This window comes from Cariama cristata, unplaced genomic scaffold, assembly GCF_000690535.1.
Source record: "Cariama cristata isolate BGI_N322 unplaced genomic scaffold, ASM69053v1 scaffold10499, whole genome shotgun sequence".
Classification (NCBI taxonomy): Eukaryota; Metazoa; Chordata; class Aves; order Cariamiformes; family Cariamidae; genus Cariama; species Cariama cristata.
Genome location: NW_009634057.1, coordinates 4,748 through 24,047, shown reverse-complemented (window position 1 = coordinate 24,047; position 19,300 = coordinate 4,748). Strand labels below are relative to the sequence as shown.

General features: G+C 38.2%; 1 protein-coding gene across 1 annotated transcript in view; it reads right to left on the bottom strand.

Moving 5' to 3' along the window:
* Nucleotides 1-18,678, bottom strand: part of LOC104166923 (golgi-specific brefeldin A-resistance guanine nucleotide exchange factor 1-like) — a gene marked incomplete at its 3' end in the record, with an annotated part of 78,274 nt that extends 59,596 nt beyond the window's left edge. The window contains 2 exon segments of the mRNA XM_009707022.1: nucleotides 17,217-17,283; nucleotides 18,583-18,678. Coding sequence (XP_009705324.1) covers nucleotides 17,217-17,283; nucleotides 18,583-18,678 — 163 coding nt within the window.
* Between the last annotated feature and the right edge of the window lie 622 nt (nucleotides 18,679-19,300).

Below are 19,300 nucleotides of genomic sequence, written 5' to 3'. Positions count from 1 at the left end.
TGCCATTCCTGCAAGCCTTCCATACACACCACTCTGCTCCTGTGTGTACACAGGCAAATAAATCCCTAGGAATAATACAACTGGGACCTGAATCTGATCTCCGATATATTATTGCTCCAGAGCTCCATTCCAGCCTTCACAAACAGCTTTTTTTTTGTTCCAGATAACTAAATCAAAGCAGTCCTGATAAGCTTTCAAAGCAGGGAATGTGAGGAATGGTTCAATGAATGTTACAACTCAACCTATTACAGACTACAGAGCATTACAGAAGAAGATTGGGCGGGGGGGGTGTGTGGAGCACATATGACACTCCATGTCTGGAAGTCTCATAAATTCAAATCCAGAAGTACCTGCCTTTCTAAGCCTCTTTATATTAAGCCCAACAAAAACTCAGTGCTGACTGTGCAAAGGCACATAAAGAATAGGAAGTGAGAAGAACTGACACATAACAGTGGTTCTCCTATTGAAAAGTTACATTAGTTGTAAATTTGACACAGAACGATTAGAGTCTTAATGGGCTTACATGGGAACAGACAACAGAAAAAAAAAGCATAAACTGAAAGTAACAGCAAAAGAGAAAAAGGGAACATGAGTCATGTGCACTACAAGAAACTCAGGCAGCTTCTGCAGGTATAAAACTTCAGCTACGCGTGCATAGGGCATGCTTGAAAGGTCTATGTCCTCATCCCAAGTTTTGCCGTACTTTCACTGCTTTTTCTATCTGTAATCATAAGTGATTCTTCTCTCAAAACCAAAAATAAGGTTGCAGCATAAATATTTTACAACAGCCTGTTGCAGCTAATAAAGTTCTGTGCAGTTTAAACTTGTGGGCTCAGGCTGAAAGATTAAATTAAGTTAATACTTCAGGTGATTTTCATAAAGTGGAATTTCAGCTCAGAAAATACCAGACATTAAGGTATCTCACAAAGGCAATGATCATCCCCATTCCCATTCAGGTTAGCACTTAGGAGGTGTTCAAGAGGAGGTCAGGAACAAAGTAACCATGCTCCCACTTAGATTCTATAAACCTACATGTCCCTGGTTCACTCCTTTCTTCATCTTATTATATGCATTCTTGTCCCAGCATTAGTAGCTAAAACAGTTTAAAGGTTTCAAATGAAACAACTATCTTCTTCATACAATTAAACAGCTGAGATTATAAGAACAGGCTAACAATTTCACATTTACTGCCAGTAAATAAGGCTTAAATACCATAAGCTTTCAGTATTACCTAGACAGATGCAACTGACTGTTGTAGAATGCAAAATAGTTATACTTACAGAGATTAAATGCCTCCTATTTACATGACAACACCTATCAACACAGCTAGATGAGAGTTATATGTGATTCTACAGCCATCCTGAATAAATCATCACTCAGACACATCCAGAGCAAAGCCATCCTTATTGTGGAATAGTGGTCCCAGAAGAAATCCCTGCAGTAAAAGCTCCTGTAGAGCTTTAGAAGAGCTTTAACTATTTTAGTCACTTTCCTCACAGCAGCAGGTCCAAAAACTTCTATAACAGTTCTGGAAATGCAGCCTCTGAGCATTTTTCTGTTTTACACTTATTAATGAATCTTTCTCTCTCTTTTCCTTCCAATTTCATCTAGCACAAATGATCTACTATTATTCTTTCTGCTTCAGCTTCTAATCAACATTTGGTTCCTTTACAATGTTGCAGAGCACTCCATGCAAGAGGTATGTAATGACTAAAAATAAGCCACAGAAATCTGTACATTTTCTACTGCTTTAAAGACATTTAGTCATCTTGCTCATTAACAAGTCAAAGAAAACAGATTACTTTTCACAGACTATGAATACTTGGGCTTTCTGTTGACATCTCTTCATGTTCAGGAACATTAAGGGCGGGGGGGGAATTTAAACTCTGCTATACATTGATACCCCATTTCTTATGCTTATTCAAACTAACATCTCTCTTGTATGGCTCCCAGTACTACTCCATATTTCACTGCACATAATAATCCACAATTTCCAAGTCCTTTACAAATAATCTCCTTGTGCTTTGGTCCTTCTAGATTTCTTTCAAATTTAAGTAATTGCAATTCTTTTTAATATCATGGTCTGATTCTTTTAATACACTTTTAACACTGTAGACAATCTCAGCTTCTTGCCTTCGGTTCACAGCAGAACTCTGCTACTTTGAAACAAAATATAAATGTTGGGAAAAGCAACAACATCCTTTTATTAAATGCTGGTAGACACATAAGTAAAGATAATATATTCTGAATATATGTTATGCTTGATTTAATTTCTGCTGGATATCTGATTAAAAAGTAATTTGTTGCCATACATACTGACAGTTGATGCACAGAAAAACAAACAACAGTTTACCAGTACCAGATGATCAGACAAAATAGGTGTCCTTCAATGAGAAATCTCACCTGCAACATGAAGTTCAGCTCTTTCAGTTTTATTCCAGCAAGAGTCAGGCAAAGGAAAAACAAAACTGAATAAATAACTACATTCAAAGGCCTTTGAGGAACAGTGTCTGGGCAGTCTGCAGAGAAGCAGGGACTTCTAAGGGCTACATTTCAAATCTCAATTGCTGGAAGCTGGAACACCTGGGATAAGAAGCATGCATGCAAGCAACAGTGCAACAATAAGACGAGCACAGAAATAGTGAGGTTTTACCCCTGCTTAAGTCATTAGAAGCAGCATAGTATTTGGAACTGGTGCAATCAGATGAAATAATGAAGTAATCCTGAGGGCTTACAAATATTTTTGAAGAACACTGTACATTGACAAAACAGTTTTCTCTACTTAGTCATGAAGGTTTTACTCAAAAAAGCACAGCATCCCATATCTTATCCTACTGCTTGTAACTGCAGAAAGTTTTTGGACAGGCTCTAGTCTGAATCAGTTGCATCCTCCAGCAAACTACTGATTTTTTCCTATGCGCCAAAGAAAATTCCAACATCAGTTTAGCTCTTCAGACTTCTGAGGATAAAAACTGAAGCTTATTATATGGAAGTTTGTGGGATAGATTTTAGAACCAACTCATTGCTCAGTGAAAATGTTAGCATTCGTGTAACACTTTTTACAACTACAGTTACTTACCCCCAATGCCCTTGGACACAAATTCTCTGCCTCCACATTCATGTGGTATGCTGTGCACCTGTTGGTTGCTAACCCCACCCCAGACACAGCCACATCACAGGGCAGCAGACTGAGAGCTCACTACAGTGTGAAGCACTGTGCAACCTCTCAGGACAAGCTACAGAGTCGGTAACTAACCACAGGCAGCTACCATGCAAAAAATTGTCAGGAGTTCCATCTTCCATAAACTCTTGAGCAAGCAGATTAAAGAAAACAGCCCATTGAATCAAGAATATGCTGCAAATGGTATAGATGGAGTTATTTAACGCTTTATGAAGTGGGAGAAAGCATAGTTGGCTATTACTGATGTTTAACTAAGTTTTGGGGTTCTTTTTTCCCTTCCAATCTGTAGTGACCTCCAGCTTTCCTTGATAAACTTCACAAAGTCTGTAATTTACTGTTCCATTTTCTACTGCTTGCATCTGTTAAGATTTTAATTGTCATTGCCCATGATTATGGCCTTTTTGTATAAAATATAGCCTAATCAAGCCTCCTATGCTGGCATAGATTTCTGTAGGCCACTCTCTAATGCCATTGGCTCAGTCTTCTCCACAAACAATATAATTTGTGTTGAGACTTGAATGGTTCAAGAAGCCTTTGCCAATCAGCTTTCACTGGAGGAAAGCCTTGTAATTGACTTTATCCCTGCTCATCTTCTACCTGTCGACTGTCAACAAAAGAAAAGAACTTAGAATTTGGGCTTTCAGCCCGTTTTCAAGGGGGGAGGTGGTGGGGTTTTGGGTTTTTTTTGTTTGTTTATCTATTTGTTTTCTGGAATCATGTGGGCTAGAAACAATTTTGCACTTAAGCAAAAGTCAGGATTCTTCAGTATTACCATGTCCTGAAACTCAGGGAATTACTTTTCATGTTTGATGTCCCTGCCTATTTTCAAAAAGAGCTTAAACTAGAACAAAGTGTTTTCGACTGCTATTTAAACACCATAGGATATATTGGTATCAGTTCTCTATAGCTACTCCTACTCATTTTACCATTTCTGGTGACACTCCCACCATAAGAACATATGACAACAGAACACAGCAAATATGTCTGATCCTGCCGGTACCTTAGCTACACTGAAAGAAACAGGTAAGTCTCAGAAATATAGGAAATTCTTATTCAGACAACAGACAGACAGCACTTCCTTTCCCAGAACAATTTGTCTCTTGCCCCGACAACCCGTTCCTGCTATATTTACCCGACCAAATTTTACCAGTGATATATTTCCAGATGCACTTGAGCCACATGTCCCTGTCAGTCAGCCCAAGCACAGAGGAATCTGAGCAGAGAACAGCTCCTAGAAATCACTACTTGTTAATCCATCCTTCCTCTCTTGCTTGCCTTTACAGTTAAAGGAGAAAAAATGTGTAAAGCATTATTCTCAGTTTATTTTGGAAGCAGTTGTGGGGACAAGAGGTACTTCATTAGATACAGCTATTTACTTCAACTGCTTTCTTTATGGCTGACAGAGACACCTGAACGGTGAAAAAAAGAAATAAATCTGAAACATGCAGTTAAAAATAACTGACTGTTTCAACCAATTAATACTCGGTGTCTAGAAAGAAATTGTAAGGCTGTCTGAAAAAATCCTAGATGCTAAACAAGGAGCTTACAGTTCTAATCTGCCATGGAAGAGCCAATTCCTGCTCCAGAAAAAAAATAAAAATAAATTGTGCCATCTTTGCTGGAGAAAAGCAATGCATATCAAGCAAGGAAAATCAGATCTAGATATCAGATAGTTCAATTTAAGAATGCTGACCAGCTAAAACAGTTGAGTTGTGGAGCAATAAGAATAGGATCTAATGAAAATATAGTTTTATTTCTTCTGAGCTATGCCACTTTACTATTTTAACAGTTATATTCTTCCTTTATTCTACCATATACTTCTGATCTCATGCTCTCTCTTCCAACCCTAACTGCACAGCTAGGTTCTTTTATTTTCATAACCACAGAATTGATTTGGTTGGAAGAGACCTCTGGGATCATCGAGTCCAACATTTGCCCTAACACCACCATGTCAACTGGACCACGGCACTAAGTGCCACGTCCAGTCTTTTCTTAAACACCATCCCCCCGGGCAGCCCATTCCAATGCCTAATGATCCCTTTTGTGAAGAAAGGCCTCCTAATGTCTAACCTGAACCTCCTCTGGCACAGCTTGAGACTATGCTCTCTTGTCCTGACACTAGTTTCCCAGGAGAAGAGGTCGATCCTTCCCTCACTACAACCTCCTCTCAGGTAGTTGTAGAGAGCGGTATCGTGTCACCTCAGCCTCCTTTTCTCCAGGCTAAACAACTGCAGTTCCCTCAGCCGCTCCTCATTAAGACTTACCCTCTAGACCCTTCACCAGCTTTGTTGCCCTTCTCTGGACTCACTCCAGCACCTCAACGTCTTTCTTGAAGTGCCGGGCCCAGAACTGGACACATAATTTTATAAAATATTTAACATCTGACTCCTGATAATTATCTTGGCTCCTAAGTTCCCTGAGATCCTTTGAGCAAAGGATTAAATAAACTCTCTTCCTCACCTCCACCATATTTTTAAAAGATGTCTCTTCACAGCTCCTACCTCAATACAGCTTTGATTCCGAAGTGCATTTCTTGAGACTACAGTAATGGGGGAAAAAAAACCCCAAAATTAAAAAAAAAAACTCAAACAAACAAAACCACAAAACACCAAAGTCACCTCTCAGGATCTTATTAGCAAGAAGACTTCATCATCACATTGGTGGCCAGTCAGTGGAACCAAGCTATTTCTCAGTTCTAGGTACTATGAGTCTTCCAGAGAAGGAGATGGGAGCCAAGTCAATGACAGAAGAGGAAAAGGTGAACAGAGAAGCTGAAAGGGTTTAAAATCGTAAATATCCCTCCTCCCCTTTTCGGGAAAGCGCAGACAAGCAGTTTCAACCTTTCCACCGTTTATTTAACTGGCTTAACAGAGGGTCCTAACAGGTCACAAATAAGCTTTTTAAATAAAAAGCACAAGTTGAAGTCAACTGTGGATATATCAAAACTCATGGCCAGGCCAATTTTATTACTCGAGGTGGAATTAAAAACCACTGCAGCCTTCTTTTAACAGCAGATTCACATAACAAGACCTCTTCAGTTAGCTGAATGCAGATAGAGATTCCTCAGAATGAAAGCACTTTTGACCCATTCTCCTAAAACAAACAAGAAAACACCGAAGTTTGTATACAAAACTAGTATTGCTTAAGGACAAGTATATCCTTTAGAACAGCCTGGATTATTTTCACTACAGCATTACAACTTTACAATTTCAAGATGTTTTTGCTAGAGAGAGTATTCCTGCTTCCTTAAACCCTGAACATTTGAAAGGGAAAGGTTACCAGAAAACATGCAAATCTGTAATGCTGGAACACTTCTTGAGCATCTGACTGGTCCATCATACAAGAGGAGTAGAGACCAGCATGACAAGAAAGAAAATGAGCATCTTATGGGTGGCAGTGAAAGATGTTAAAAAAAATACTGGCTGGTGCTGAGTAAAATCAAGTGAAATGTAGGCAAAATATGAACTGCATTACATGTTAGAGTTTATTAGCAGCCTCATACAGCTGCTCAAATTCAGGCATCTAATACGAGGATGTGAACAGCTGGTACCATCACCTGCTGTTCCTGCAGAGTGAAAGGGAGTGTGTGACCTTCCGCTGCAGCACATGGGTCTTGTGCATGTGAACAAGTACCAGAATGGGTTGCGAAACTCAATAGCATTAAGAACTGGCATCCAAAAAAACCCTACAATTTAAAGGCAGCTGAATGAGAATGAACTTCACTTTCAGATTTTTAATGGACTGTTAGTAAAAGCAGAAGGGAGAAAACTGTTTGCAAAATTTAAGCTGACGTTGCCTCTGGCACAAAGCTTTAATAATCAATTACCAAACAAGCATTTAATTAAGCATTCCAGGATGCCTATGATGGTCTCTCCTCCCCCTTATTTAATAATCTATTTCTTCAGCAACTTCTTTTTCTCTGAATAAAGCTTTTTGTTTGTTTGTTTTAAATTCTTGACCTACCATTCAGCTACTCAAAGTTGCCCTATTGCTTTCTACAATGTCTGAATCTTTTCCTTTCTCCCTCTCTTGTTCCAACACTCTTGGCAAAGCCTTTTCCCCAAGAAAAAGTTACTTTTATTTACCAAACATGGATATTTCTTCCCTTATGTTCTTAATGAAGCAGAAGCCTTCATGATGAAAGTGTTCAGACTCCTGTATCATGTAAAGAAGTCACACACTTTCAGAAAAGTTTTTTGTTTAGAACTTATCTCTTTGCCAACCCAAAATCTAATTTTCCTACAGTATCACAGTACTCCTGTTTCAACTGGAAAAGTATCTTCCTGTTGACCATATTTTAACAGACTGGTAAATATTTGAGCAAACATATTTCCTACACCTCTGTGTCCATCATCAACAATGCCACCAAAGTAAATATTCCCTGGACTGTGTTCCCCCACTCCCTGTACAAGCATGATTACTTCACATCTAAAGTGCTGATTTCATACTGAGGCAGAATGTATTTAAGAGAGGAGAAGCACAGAAGTAAGTCTGACTGAATATGTTTGCACTTTGGACACTGAAAACCCAAATGTTTTAACTAAATGCTGAGTGTGCAAACAAAACCAGTACCTCTGAACAACATATGCGAAAACATCAGACTGAAGCGAAAACCAGCTAATGAAGTCTCCTCCCATGCTGCCATGACAGCCATCTTAGTTATTACAGAACTATTACAGGCCACTATAAACCATCTAATCCAGCTTTGAAGAACATCCAAGTTCCTAAGTGCAGTTACTAAATATGCTTACATAAACAACCATATTTTACCACTGTCACTCATTTTATTTCTAGAATAAAGTCTCCCCCCTGACTGTACCCAGATCTAATAGACCCTTCTCCTTCAATATGCCATGATCAAAGTAACAATCACATCTTGATTTATTTCAACAGTATCTCATATTTACAATTTGCCACATAAGTTATTTAAGCAGTTAATCAAGAGTGAAATGGAATCTAATTCAACAGGCACTTGGCAGACTTCATCACTGTATCAAGAAAAACGACAATTTCCTGAAAAGTAACAGGGCACAAAGACACATTTTAATAAAAAACTTCCTCCCAGAATTAAGCTAAACATAATCAAAAGTGGAAGCATTGTTTTGAAGTCTCTCATCTTACTTAAGTAGCACACACATTGGAAATTATTTACAGTCATGCAAGCATTCAGACTCCTGCACCAAGTAAAGGCAGCATACACTTTCTGAAAGACTGCTCTGTTTATACCTTACTGTTTCAATATGGCTAGGAACAAGTTCCAGCTTACTGCTACAAGGACACAACTGGAAATTAGAATTTCTAAAGTGCTTATATTAGGGTACAGATAGAGGATTAAACAACCAAAGTACCACCATCACTGAAAAATTTAACATATTCAGCTAACAAGCATTAATCAAGTGCACCCCTTGAGTATTACAATTGTGACTACAGTGCAAAATATATTAGCATAAAGCTGTCATGGAAACAGTTTAGCAATCTATTCATTTTAACAGCATAGCTAAAGCCAGTATCACCCCAAAGTTTACTTCTATTGCATATATGTGCAAGTTCTCATCTAACATGTTTTACTTTTACATTTCTACCCATCTCATATAGTCTTTTTTTTTTTGGTCATGATGTCTTGGGCTGTTCCTCAACTATCACATAACTATACATCTCCTCTTTCTTTCACAGCGTGCTTGAATACAAGAGTAGTTTGAACTGACAAGTTTTAACTTCACAATCGCACCATGCAAAGAGCATGGACACATTCATTTCATGAAGTTCAAGTGACGAGCAGTCTAGGTCTCGCCATGCCCTTAAACTAAACAAGAAATGTCCAAATATAATTAGGAGTTCAAAGGAAGAGTAGGTTGCTTTAACACTTCCAATGGCATTCCCAAGACACACGGATACAGTACATTATACAATACTAATGTAGGTACACCAATTCTCTACAATAACTATGACTAGTTGATAAATGTTTGTTCTCAAGATGGGTCTTACTCCCTACAATTTTGTGATGATATGTACTGATTCACTGTCCCTGGAAGATTTACATGTATTTAACTCACTCATAATTTAGCCTTCCTCACTCCATTATGGAATTCACAGATTTCCATTTACTCCGGAAGTTTTTCCCCAGAAAGTACCATCGATATCACCAACGCTGGAATGAATGCACTTCAAACTCACCCATGACATGACATTTCCATCTCTTTCACCTCAGAATCCACCATATCACAAGACCTCAGACCCTACCTTTTAACCACTTTATTATAGGCAATATATACCAAACTTTCTTTTCTTTGTAGCTTTTAGAGGTGCTGTAAAGCAAGTTAAAATCATGTCATCTAAAAGATGATAGGAATTTTCATAGGACTGCATGCAGCTGCAAGTTTTATAGCTCTTTCCTGGACAAATTTGCTGTCCTGTATCATTTTCTAAAGGCAAATTACAAAAGCAAGATCTTGACTACCCATCTGAAATTTTTTTTAAGAACTTACAATGAGGAGGTCCATAACATGTTGGAAAAAATGGTTTTTTTCTTGATTGCAAAAAAAAACCTTCAGCAATAGTCTCTTCCACAACACTTATACAGCAGACAAGCTAGGTACAGTTACCTTAAAAAGAAAAAGCTCTTGCAAGTTTACCTCAAACAGGCAAGACACCAACTGCACATCTCTCACTATTAACATTCCCCAACCAATCAACTTGCTATTTTAATAACAATGTTCTCCATTACTCTGCTACTTTTATACTTACTTTTAAATCCCTCCCATTCTACCTCTCGTCTCACTGGCTTTTTTCTTCCACATTAATTATTGAGAAAGGAAGCACTTTACTACACATCCCTGCACTATTCCTGAAAAAAGGACATTTTGCCCAATTGAATCTTCTTTCAAACCTCTCCTTCAAACTCACATCTTGCCATAAACTGTATTACGGATCAGCTAATGACAGCATGTTTGAAGGACAAAAGTCATTAAGAAAAACCCTCAAGTGTTTAACAACTTTGTATACTTAATGACTTCTCTCTGCTTCTACCCTCTTAAGCTACAAACTCTTTGACATGAGGAATGCTTCAACACACTTGTTCTGTATGTATGACCAATGCTTCTTGGCAGTCCTGTTACATCTTATGCAACTATATAAATACGCACCTGCACTTTCTGACACAAGTTACTGCTTCTTTGAAGTAAATAACCTTTGAGACATTGTTTTTAACAGGTTAGATGGCAGCAGTTTAGCAAGAAGACAGTTAGAAGAAGGAAAGGTGACAGAAGAGCTATATCTTTAATAAACTTCTACTGAAATTCAGCAATTTCATGTACACTCCGACTTCCAAAGGGTTTTTACTATAATGCAAATAGCCTTAATGTCTGTTAACTGGACACAATTCCTTTTAACTAGTCTTGAACAAAACAAAGACATCATCATCAAAAAAACATGGAATAAAACCTCCATGGATAACTTAAGAGGAACCTTAACTTAACGGAGCATCTGCTACTGCCTTTCTACCAAATCAAACTGCAATTTATTGCCCTCTAATGTATGTACATTAGGCCATTTCCTTTATGGCTCCACTTCACACAGAAGTAGTAACTGGAGGAAATAATGGAGTGCCCAACAAGTGGGAAAGTAATTGCTCGAGAAGCGTGGAACAAGAGAGTCGGTTGCGCACCATGCACATGTGGCAGCTCTTCAGAGCCCAGCCCTGCAGTGGTAACAGAAGGCTGGTGTTACAGAACAAGCCCACTGTGGGAACTCTGCCAAGCAACAGCCAGGAGCGCTTGTCCATCTAAAACCTTGGGTCCTTAAGGATTAGAGGTCAGGAAACAATTTCTTCCAACAGCACCACCTCCTGCCTGTACCTGCCAGTCATTAGCCAAGTACAGATGAAAGACTGTTAAGCTCCAAGCTCTAGTCTTAAATTGCACCCAAAAACTGTATTAAAAGGATGCTTAGGTGGTATTGCAAAGGTGGTGGTGCTGGACTGAGCAGGGACAGTTCAGAAGCCCTCACTTTAAGAGGAATGCAGAAATACCTTCTCTGAAGACCATCTTATTGGGTTGGTTGTTTTATTCGCTCTAGATATTCCCAGAGTCACTCCACTTCTTTTGAATTTATTCAGTAAGTTTCTTACTGCTCAGAAACAAAACATAGAAGATGAACACAAGAGCTAAAAAGTTACCAAATTAAGAATGCCACACAACCGCAGTTTAGCCCTTTCTGCCTGTTCAGTCTTAGCTATACAATCTCTCAGCTACAAGCTTCCCCTTCTGAGTCCCAGTTTCATTCAGGAACCTATGCTGAAGGGCTGAGTGAACAATTCAACAGAATCGATCAGAGTTCAGAGTGGCCCCATCCACACCTGAATCCTCACACACTCTGCACAAATGCTGTCCACACACAACAGAAAATGCTTGGAAAAGGTTAAAGTGCTTGTCTTGGTGTATCTATAAGCTTCACAAATACTAACAGTTATTCTTCATCAAGCAGATTCCTCCTCTTTCTTCCTTTATATAGAAAATAAACTAAATCTTAAGTGAAATTATGACAATTTTGGTATTAGTTTTCAGCTTGAGAAGTTCACATCCCAGGTCTCCCAGTGCAGTCACCATTCTTAGGGCACATTAGTGTCACTCCAGGAAAATGACTTAGAAAGTAAAGTACAAAATTAGCAACCACCTGGGAAAAGTCTGGTTTATTATTTCTCCAGTAACACGAAGAAAATCTATGCCAAAAACATCCATAGAAACCTATTACCTGAGGGCAATTCAAAGACCTCACCCATAAGACAGTCATTTGATTCATTTGGTGCTACAATGAGATTAAAATGAAGATTAATCTCTCAAAGAGATTATTTGGAACTACCTGCAGCTTCAAAGCAAAAATACTGCAGTTATTTACATTCTCTGTGCACTTGGAAGGATGCCTGCATTCATGAAGACTAGGAACTTTCTTTTAAAACGACAACTTTTCCTGCATCATCTGAACACAATTCACAAAATCAAGACTGGATTCAGCCTGCAGGCAAAGTATCAAATTAAGGTTGTCACATTAATCTTCATATTTCTTGTAGAAAGGTGACAGAAAATATTAAGAGAAATTAATTACTACTTCTGTACACTGTGTCAGGTCATTTGATATGGACTAAAATTGTATTGCCATGCACTAATTTGAGTAAGGCTGAGTTAAAGTTATGGAAGAAACTTTATCGATTTTCTAACCTTTCTTACACCTTTTCCATTCTTAAAAAAATTTATGGAGAATGCCACAAAAGCTAAACGTTAGCCTGAGTTGCTTGGTTTTCCAAAATATGAAGCTAACATGTATGGGTATCTCTCATTTAAAGAAAAAAAAAAATTTTAAGTTATCACAGGAACAGACATAATCTATGAGACCAGTGAGTCTTCCAGATCTTTTATACAAAGCTGATGTGCAACAGAAGAAAAGCTTAGGTGATTTTTTTTTTTCAATGTCCGCTCTAGATAACATTGCAATCCTTCAGTGCAAACAAAGGGAGAAGTATCACAGCTTACAGTTGACTGAAGCCCAGGTACTTCCTGCAGAAACTCAAGATATAAATAATAAATAAAATACAACATTGCTCTTATCTGCAAAGTAACAAGCATTGCAGCACTATACATATCACACATCCATATAATCCAATTCCTACACTTCTTTAAAATAAAAAATTATTTTTTCTGATTTCTTAGCTTGAATAGACCGCAACGAGTATGTCAGATTCTATTCAATAGCACTGCAATAGCACTGAGAATAGGACACATATTTATACTTACTACCAATTTAACACTTCTTAAAATTAGACCTTTCAGAAAAAGTTCACGTTAAACCCAAATCAGGATAAAATCCTTGTATTGCTTTAGACGAATGTCAGTTTTTCCCTAAAAACTGAGTTTCCAGAGCTCAGACATGAGAAAATGAGTGTGCAATCAAATCTACATACCAGAAAACTGATGGCTACAGTAACAAGTATATTAAGTCAGTACACTGGGCAAAGGTTCTCCTATGGTTACAGTCATTTGACCTTTAGCCAGCTCTTAATGCCCCAGCCAGCCCTCTAAAGATGGAGATTTGCAGCAGCTTCTTGTCTGAAATAAGCCATGAAAAGATTCTTCTGAACCCACTGTACAAGCGTTCATTTAAAATGTCATGAATGTGCATGAAATCAGAGTGCTTCTAACAGCTTACTTTGCAGCTTCTGTTTAAATGCACTAACTCTGAACCACCAGAGGATAAAAGGACTCAAATCTTCCAGTCTAGCACTCATGGACCTAAAATATACACAAGCACCTCTTCACAGGTGTGTTTACCTAGTTTAAATCTTATTTAAATAGACTCTCGATGCACACACTTTCCACAAACACCTGGTTCTCCCACTGCAGTGCTGACTTGTACAAGGCAGTTGTATTCAGTTATTTTCTGTTCTAAAGCTATCCTACAAACCAGTACGCAGTACTTCAGTCATGAAAATCCTGGTTACTGTCTCATCCTCCTAGTCAGAGCTAAGCACAAATTCTGCAATGAGGAGAATGACTACAGAAGTACCTGCTCTTACCTCTACATCATACTGGAATGGTCTGAAAACTTCAACAGCCACAGCAAGATTTAAGGAAATCCAGTCCTCATCAGGTCATGGAAAAGCAGGCTTATAATTAATTCATATTCCCAGCTATTTGTGGTTACAAAACCTCTCCCTAGTGTGCTCAAGAGCATCCTAAGTTGGAAACACTCATGAAAGAGAAGATGTCAAAAAGAAGCTTCCTTTTGTTGACCTAAATCTATAACAAAACTGACAAAATGAACAAATATTTCAACATCCAGACACATTTTCTAGATACTCAGGTTACTTTAAAAAGCAGTCAAATGGAAGTTGTGGTGACAGTGATCCTAGATCCAAACCTGTATCAATACCAAGACTTCCATCAGTTTTAAAATAACCTTTGAAGAGGTAGTTGTATTTCAATTTTGCACGCATGGACAAAGCTTGATAGTCACTGCTTCCATATGGTCATAACTCAGAACACCAATTTTTGCTTTTCCGCTATTAAATTTATGTTGGAGTAACTTATGCAATCACCCAAGATGACAGAACTATTTTTCCTTTCTGTTTTTCAGGCAACTACTATCAATAGTAATTAAAATGCATGCAACCCATAAAAATGTAAAAAGGCATACAATAAGCTAAATGATAGTGGATCAGAGTAGACATGCTGTTCATTTTCAAATTACTACATTGTTTTTAGAAATCTACATAAAATTGCCACAGAAATTAAGTTTCTCTGTCAGAATTCTAAAGAGCAGCGTTATTCCACATAATTCAGGTCCAAGGCCCTTAGCTAGGTATGCTGAACTGCAGAAGTGAAGTTACTCTTACCACAATAAGGGATTGTTTGTGCAACAGTATCTTCTCTAGATGCCTCCTTCAAGAGCCCACTTAGACTTTATAATGGGACGGGATACCACTACCTAGTTGCAGGCAAGCTTTCAAGCTTCTGCTATTTTGGTAGTCCAATAAAACACATTATGCAATTTAGTTACTCTTGAGGAGCAATACTTTGAAATGGGAATCTTTAGCTGCTGGAGGCATACAGTGCATCTTTATAACCCTTGACCAGGGTATTTCAGCATCACAGTCATGACAGAGTTAATACCCACTAGCTCAGAGGAGAACAAAAGGTACTCCACTGCAACATGCCTAACATTTACATTGCCTCTCTTTGCTCATTAAACAGGTTTTGGTTAAATAATGAACAAACTGTATTACAGACTCCGATGAGAATTCCAAAATTATAAATCAACTGGTAAAGCCCAGAGGAGAATGAAGGGAGTGGGAGGGAAGGAAGGATAATATTGACTAATATAAAGGGCGCAGCTTGACAGTGGATATTCCTGCCACACCTGATCAAACATGCTCCATGGGGGAGGGGAAGGGAGGGCGAGAGCAAGAGGGGAGATGGGACAAGGCAGCCTGAAATTTGCATCCGGAACAGATTAAAATGGGTTCTTGGGGGATTGAGAAAATACATAATATATATTACTATAAATGCAAAATTGTACTAAAAGCTAACTCAAATGTCAAAGATTACAGCTTGAATAAATTTAAATATAAAAGCAATGTGTTTCCATGAGCTAATGAAAGAGACATGAAAGGTAGGTCTAGGCAGAAGGAAAAAAAAAAGCCACCCACATAAAAACCTAAGCTTGGACTTTTCATTGCCTGGAAGATAAGGCAGGAGAGTCTACATTGTTTAAAGTATTGCTTGGGAACCAGTCCATGTCTAAAAGTTAAAAAAATGGAGCATAGCAATGATGTCCTATCTCAAGACACTAGTTGGTAAATAGCAGTCACTGAAGCTGAAATTACCTGTTTAAAAGAATCCCATGTAGTCAAACCAAGACGCTATCATCACCATATATAAGCAATTATTATCTCAGCACGAACCACACTTACTTGATGACTAATACTCACAGGGAGTCTCTGAATCTCTCAGTACATTAAAGTTTGCTTTCTCTAACACAAGCAGATAGTGGGCTTGCATTTTTCCCCAACAAGTCAACAGCTCATTGTATCTGGCTATTCTAGATAAATGGCCAGTCCCTGACATTTACTCATACAGCATTTATTTGAGCATCCTGACATTCCCTGCTCTTGTTCATGAGAAGAGATACTTGCAATAATGGCAAAGAACTTCAGGAGTCTTATTTTAAAGAAAAATTTCTCTCTCAGAAGGGAGAGAAGGAAAACTTCCTCCCAACACACTTTTGGTGACTGTATGCATATCCTACAGAAGATGAGTGAGTTTACAAAAAAACACAAACGCACACTGTCATGTAGTCTGGGTACAAGCATAATACCCAGAACAAAAATACTATCCAGAAATGCAAGTTATGCAGGAGTCCCCTAAGATGTCATGACCTGATAGAAAAGTCCTGCTCACAACCAAGGGAAGATCACCTGGCAAAGAAAAGTAAAGCATTATCCCTACAGGCAGCCACAAAAGATGAAGGAATAAGGGCTCAGAACTGGCACATGTCCACAGCACCTGGAAGCAGCACTACTGTACTCCTAGGGAACATACTTTTTATGGATTTCAGGCTCAGTGCTGACACAAGAATGGGTGTGCTTTGCAATTAGAAATGCAAAATGTCCTCTCAAACTTAGGTTGAGTGCAGTTCTGAACACTCACTGTAATAAAGGGACCAGAAATAAAGCTTACTTTCAAATACTGCAATCAGTAGGACAAATCCTGGGAAGGGCCAGCAGAATGCCACATGCAGCTCAGGATTAGCCTCACTTCCAGACTCTCAACATATACTTAGGTTACACTTAAACAATCACTCCTGAAACTACAAAAAGAGAAAATGTAGGGGAAGATGCAAGAAAGATGGGTTGGGAGAAAAAACCTGTTCAGAATACACGACAGGTTTGTGTTCTACTTCTGTAATCAATATAGATATCCAGTTCTTTTCAGTGCAACTGGTCACAAAGTAAGCCTTTCCCTTCAAGATTCAAGAGACGTAAATGGAAAGTGAAGTCTGTGCTTTACTTGTTACTGGTAACAGATGATGAAAACCAACAAACCAAATAATATGAGGAGAAAACAGATAATGGGAGGCTACTTTCTAAGCAGATTTTTCCCATCATTCACAGATCAGAAAGTATAAACAAAGCACAGAAATATTATGCATAATAGTACACCAGATTTCATATATTACTACAAGCTTCACTATATTGAAGAAACATGCATATTTATATATAAAAATATGTGTGTGTGTATACACAGAAAAATATACATATATACATACAGACACTCATATACATGTATCTCCAGATAGTGGCAGCAGTGGTATTTGTGTACTAGTTCACTTTGGTATTATTTGTCTAAAAGCATATACATATTTGCTCTTTTCTTGTTACTCAATATATGATCTCTGGATAGTAAATAAGACAAACAAGTACACCTGTACATTTGTTTGCATATACCCTAGCAGGTACGCATACCTGCTGATTTCTGTGTAAGCTTACCTGTTATATTATTCAGCACTTCTTTTAAGAGGCTAAAGCTATGCAGCAGGGGATCCCTTTCTTCATCCTATAGGTTATATATAGGAAGGAAGTAATTAATGCAGCAAACATACTCCTGAACACAAATCTTAATAATAGGTCTGTAAAGACCTCTTTCATTTTCACAGAAGTACTGTGGGTTGAGTTTATCACTGTCAGTGCGTTTACTCCATCAAAACCAAGAGAAGCATTTCTATTTTCCTGCTAGTGCTCCCCAATGCCATACAGCTCAAATGTCAAAGCATAGGTTCAAGACTGAGTATTCTGGTTTGGTTTTATTGTCCTTAGAAGTATTTCTGATTAGCCTTCCGCTGTTCAATAAATTTCAGAGCAAATCTACCTCATACCATACAAAATGGCTCATCTGGATTTGCTATAATGTTAATCTATGCAGATTGTAATAGGAACAGAAATACAATGACATTTGGTGCCATTAAAATAACTTGAAGCAAGAATCACAGTGCAAAATTTACATGAATAGCTGCATCCTTTAGCCTTAAGTCTATCTTCATGATATTAAAATAAGGAGGACCAGCAGTTTCTCCAAGCTGTGTACACCTGCAGCCACACCTCCTACTGGGTGGCAGTGAGCTCTAATGAAGAAATGCCTGTTAGAAAGAAAAAGAGCTCTACCCTTCGACAAACTGAAACCATTCGTACTGGATGACAGCCATCTGCTATTCATGTGACATTCCGAAGTTCCCCACAGATACAGTATGCCACATGTACACATTTACACTGTAGAAGCCATAAGCTGACCAATGCATCATTAGACTTGGAAACATTGTATTAATGGCTTTTAACAAAACAGGTTTGAAACTAGTAACAGGTTTCAGTCGGGAATATAACTAGCAGGCACAAAACCAGGCTAAGGAAAGACACTATGCCATATGAAAAATTTAAAAATACCCTATATATAATGACTTCCCCAATTTTTATTGGGCTTTCATGATGAAGACTGTGCTCTCTAAGAGGGCACAAAAATATATATAGAAACATTGTGCTAAATAAAATAACACCATATATTCAAAATCCCTGACACAGCAGGGGATCGAAGTCTAAATGAGATGATTCCCATGTGGAATACAATGTGGGCTTTTTTGTTTGTTTACAGAGTATATAGATAGAAGATTTCCAGCTTTGTATCTCTTACAGTCACTGACACACAAGAAGCCAAAACTGCTCAGCGTGAAACAATGTAGAAAGTTATTCCAACTTTACTTACAAAAGTACTATAACGAGTGCTAGAAAAAACAGAGGTACTTTTCTAAAACCAGGTAGTTTCTGCCATAGTGTGAACCTGTAGCAACAATTCAAGGTAACTTACCAGATGTGTGTGAGTGCTCCATCGGGCATTACGCTTTATGGCTCCCACCACCGCATTGATTTCACCTTGTACAATGTAAATGTTCTTATCCACCATCCTGACAATCCTAAAAATAAAGGTAATTGAAATTAATCTGCAGCCCCTCAGAATCATTCTCTTCCTCAGATGAAATGCCAAGTTGGCCCTAGTCAAGCAGGAGGCCTGCAGAGATGCAAAAAACTCTTTCAGATCTTTGTTTTGTGCATGCGGCAAATACAGTTATTTTGTCAAAAGGAAGACACTTTTCCACAGAGTGCATTTTCAAGATCATGAGAGCAGACAGTTAGTTATAACAGGGCATCTGTGAAGCAAGAGACAACTTTGCCAAGGCACATTCCTCGTTTTTTTCCAGTCTATGTAAGTTCACAGAAAGATAGTGTTAGGGTACCAGGACAGACATCCATGACAATGCAATAACACATGCATCTTCAGCACTTATGCAAGTCCTACAGTGCTACATAGAACACAAAGTCAATCTTGTATTCTGTTAAATAAGCATTAGTGGCTTGAGTAAGCTGGCTAGAGCAAAACTCTTTGGGACTTTAAACTTCGACAAAATGAAAGTAATTTATAACAGATGTTGATTTCACACTTGTTTCATGAAAAAAAGTTGTCAAGAAAGCAGGCAAGTAAAAAAGTCATGGGTAAGACTCCACAAAGAAATGAGCAAAAGCAGAGA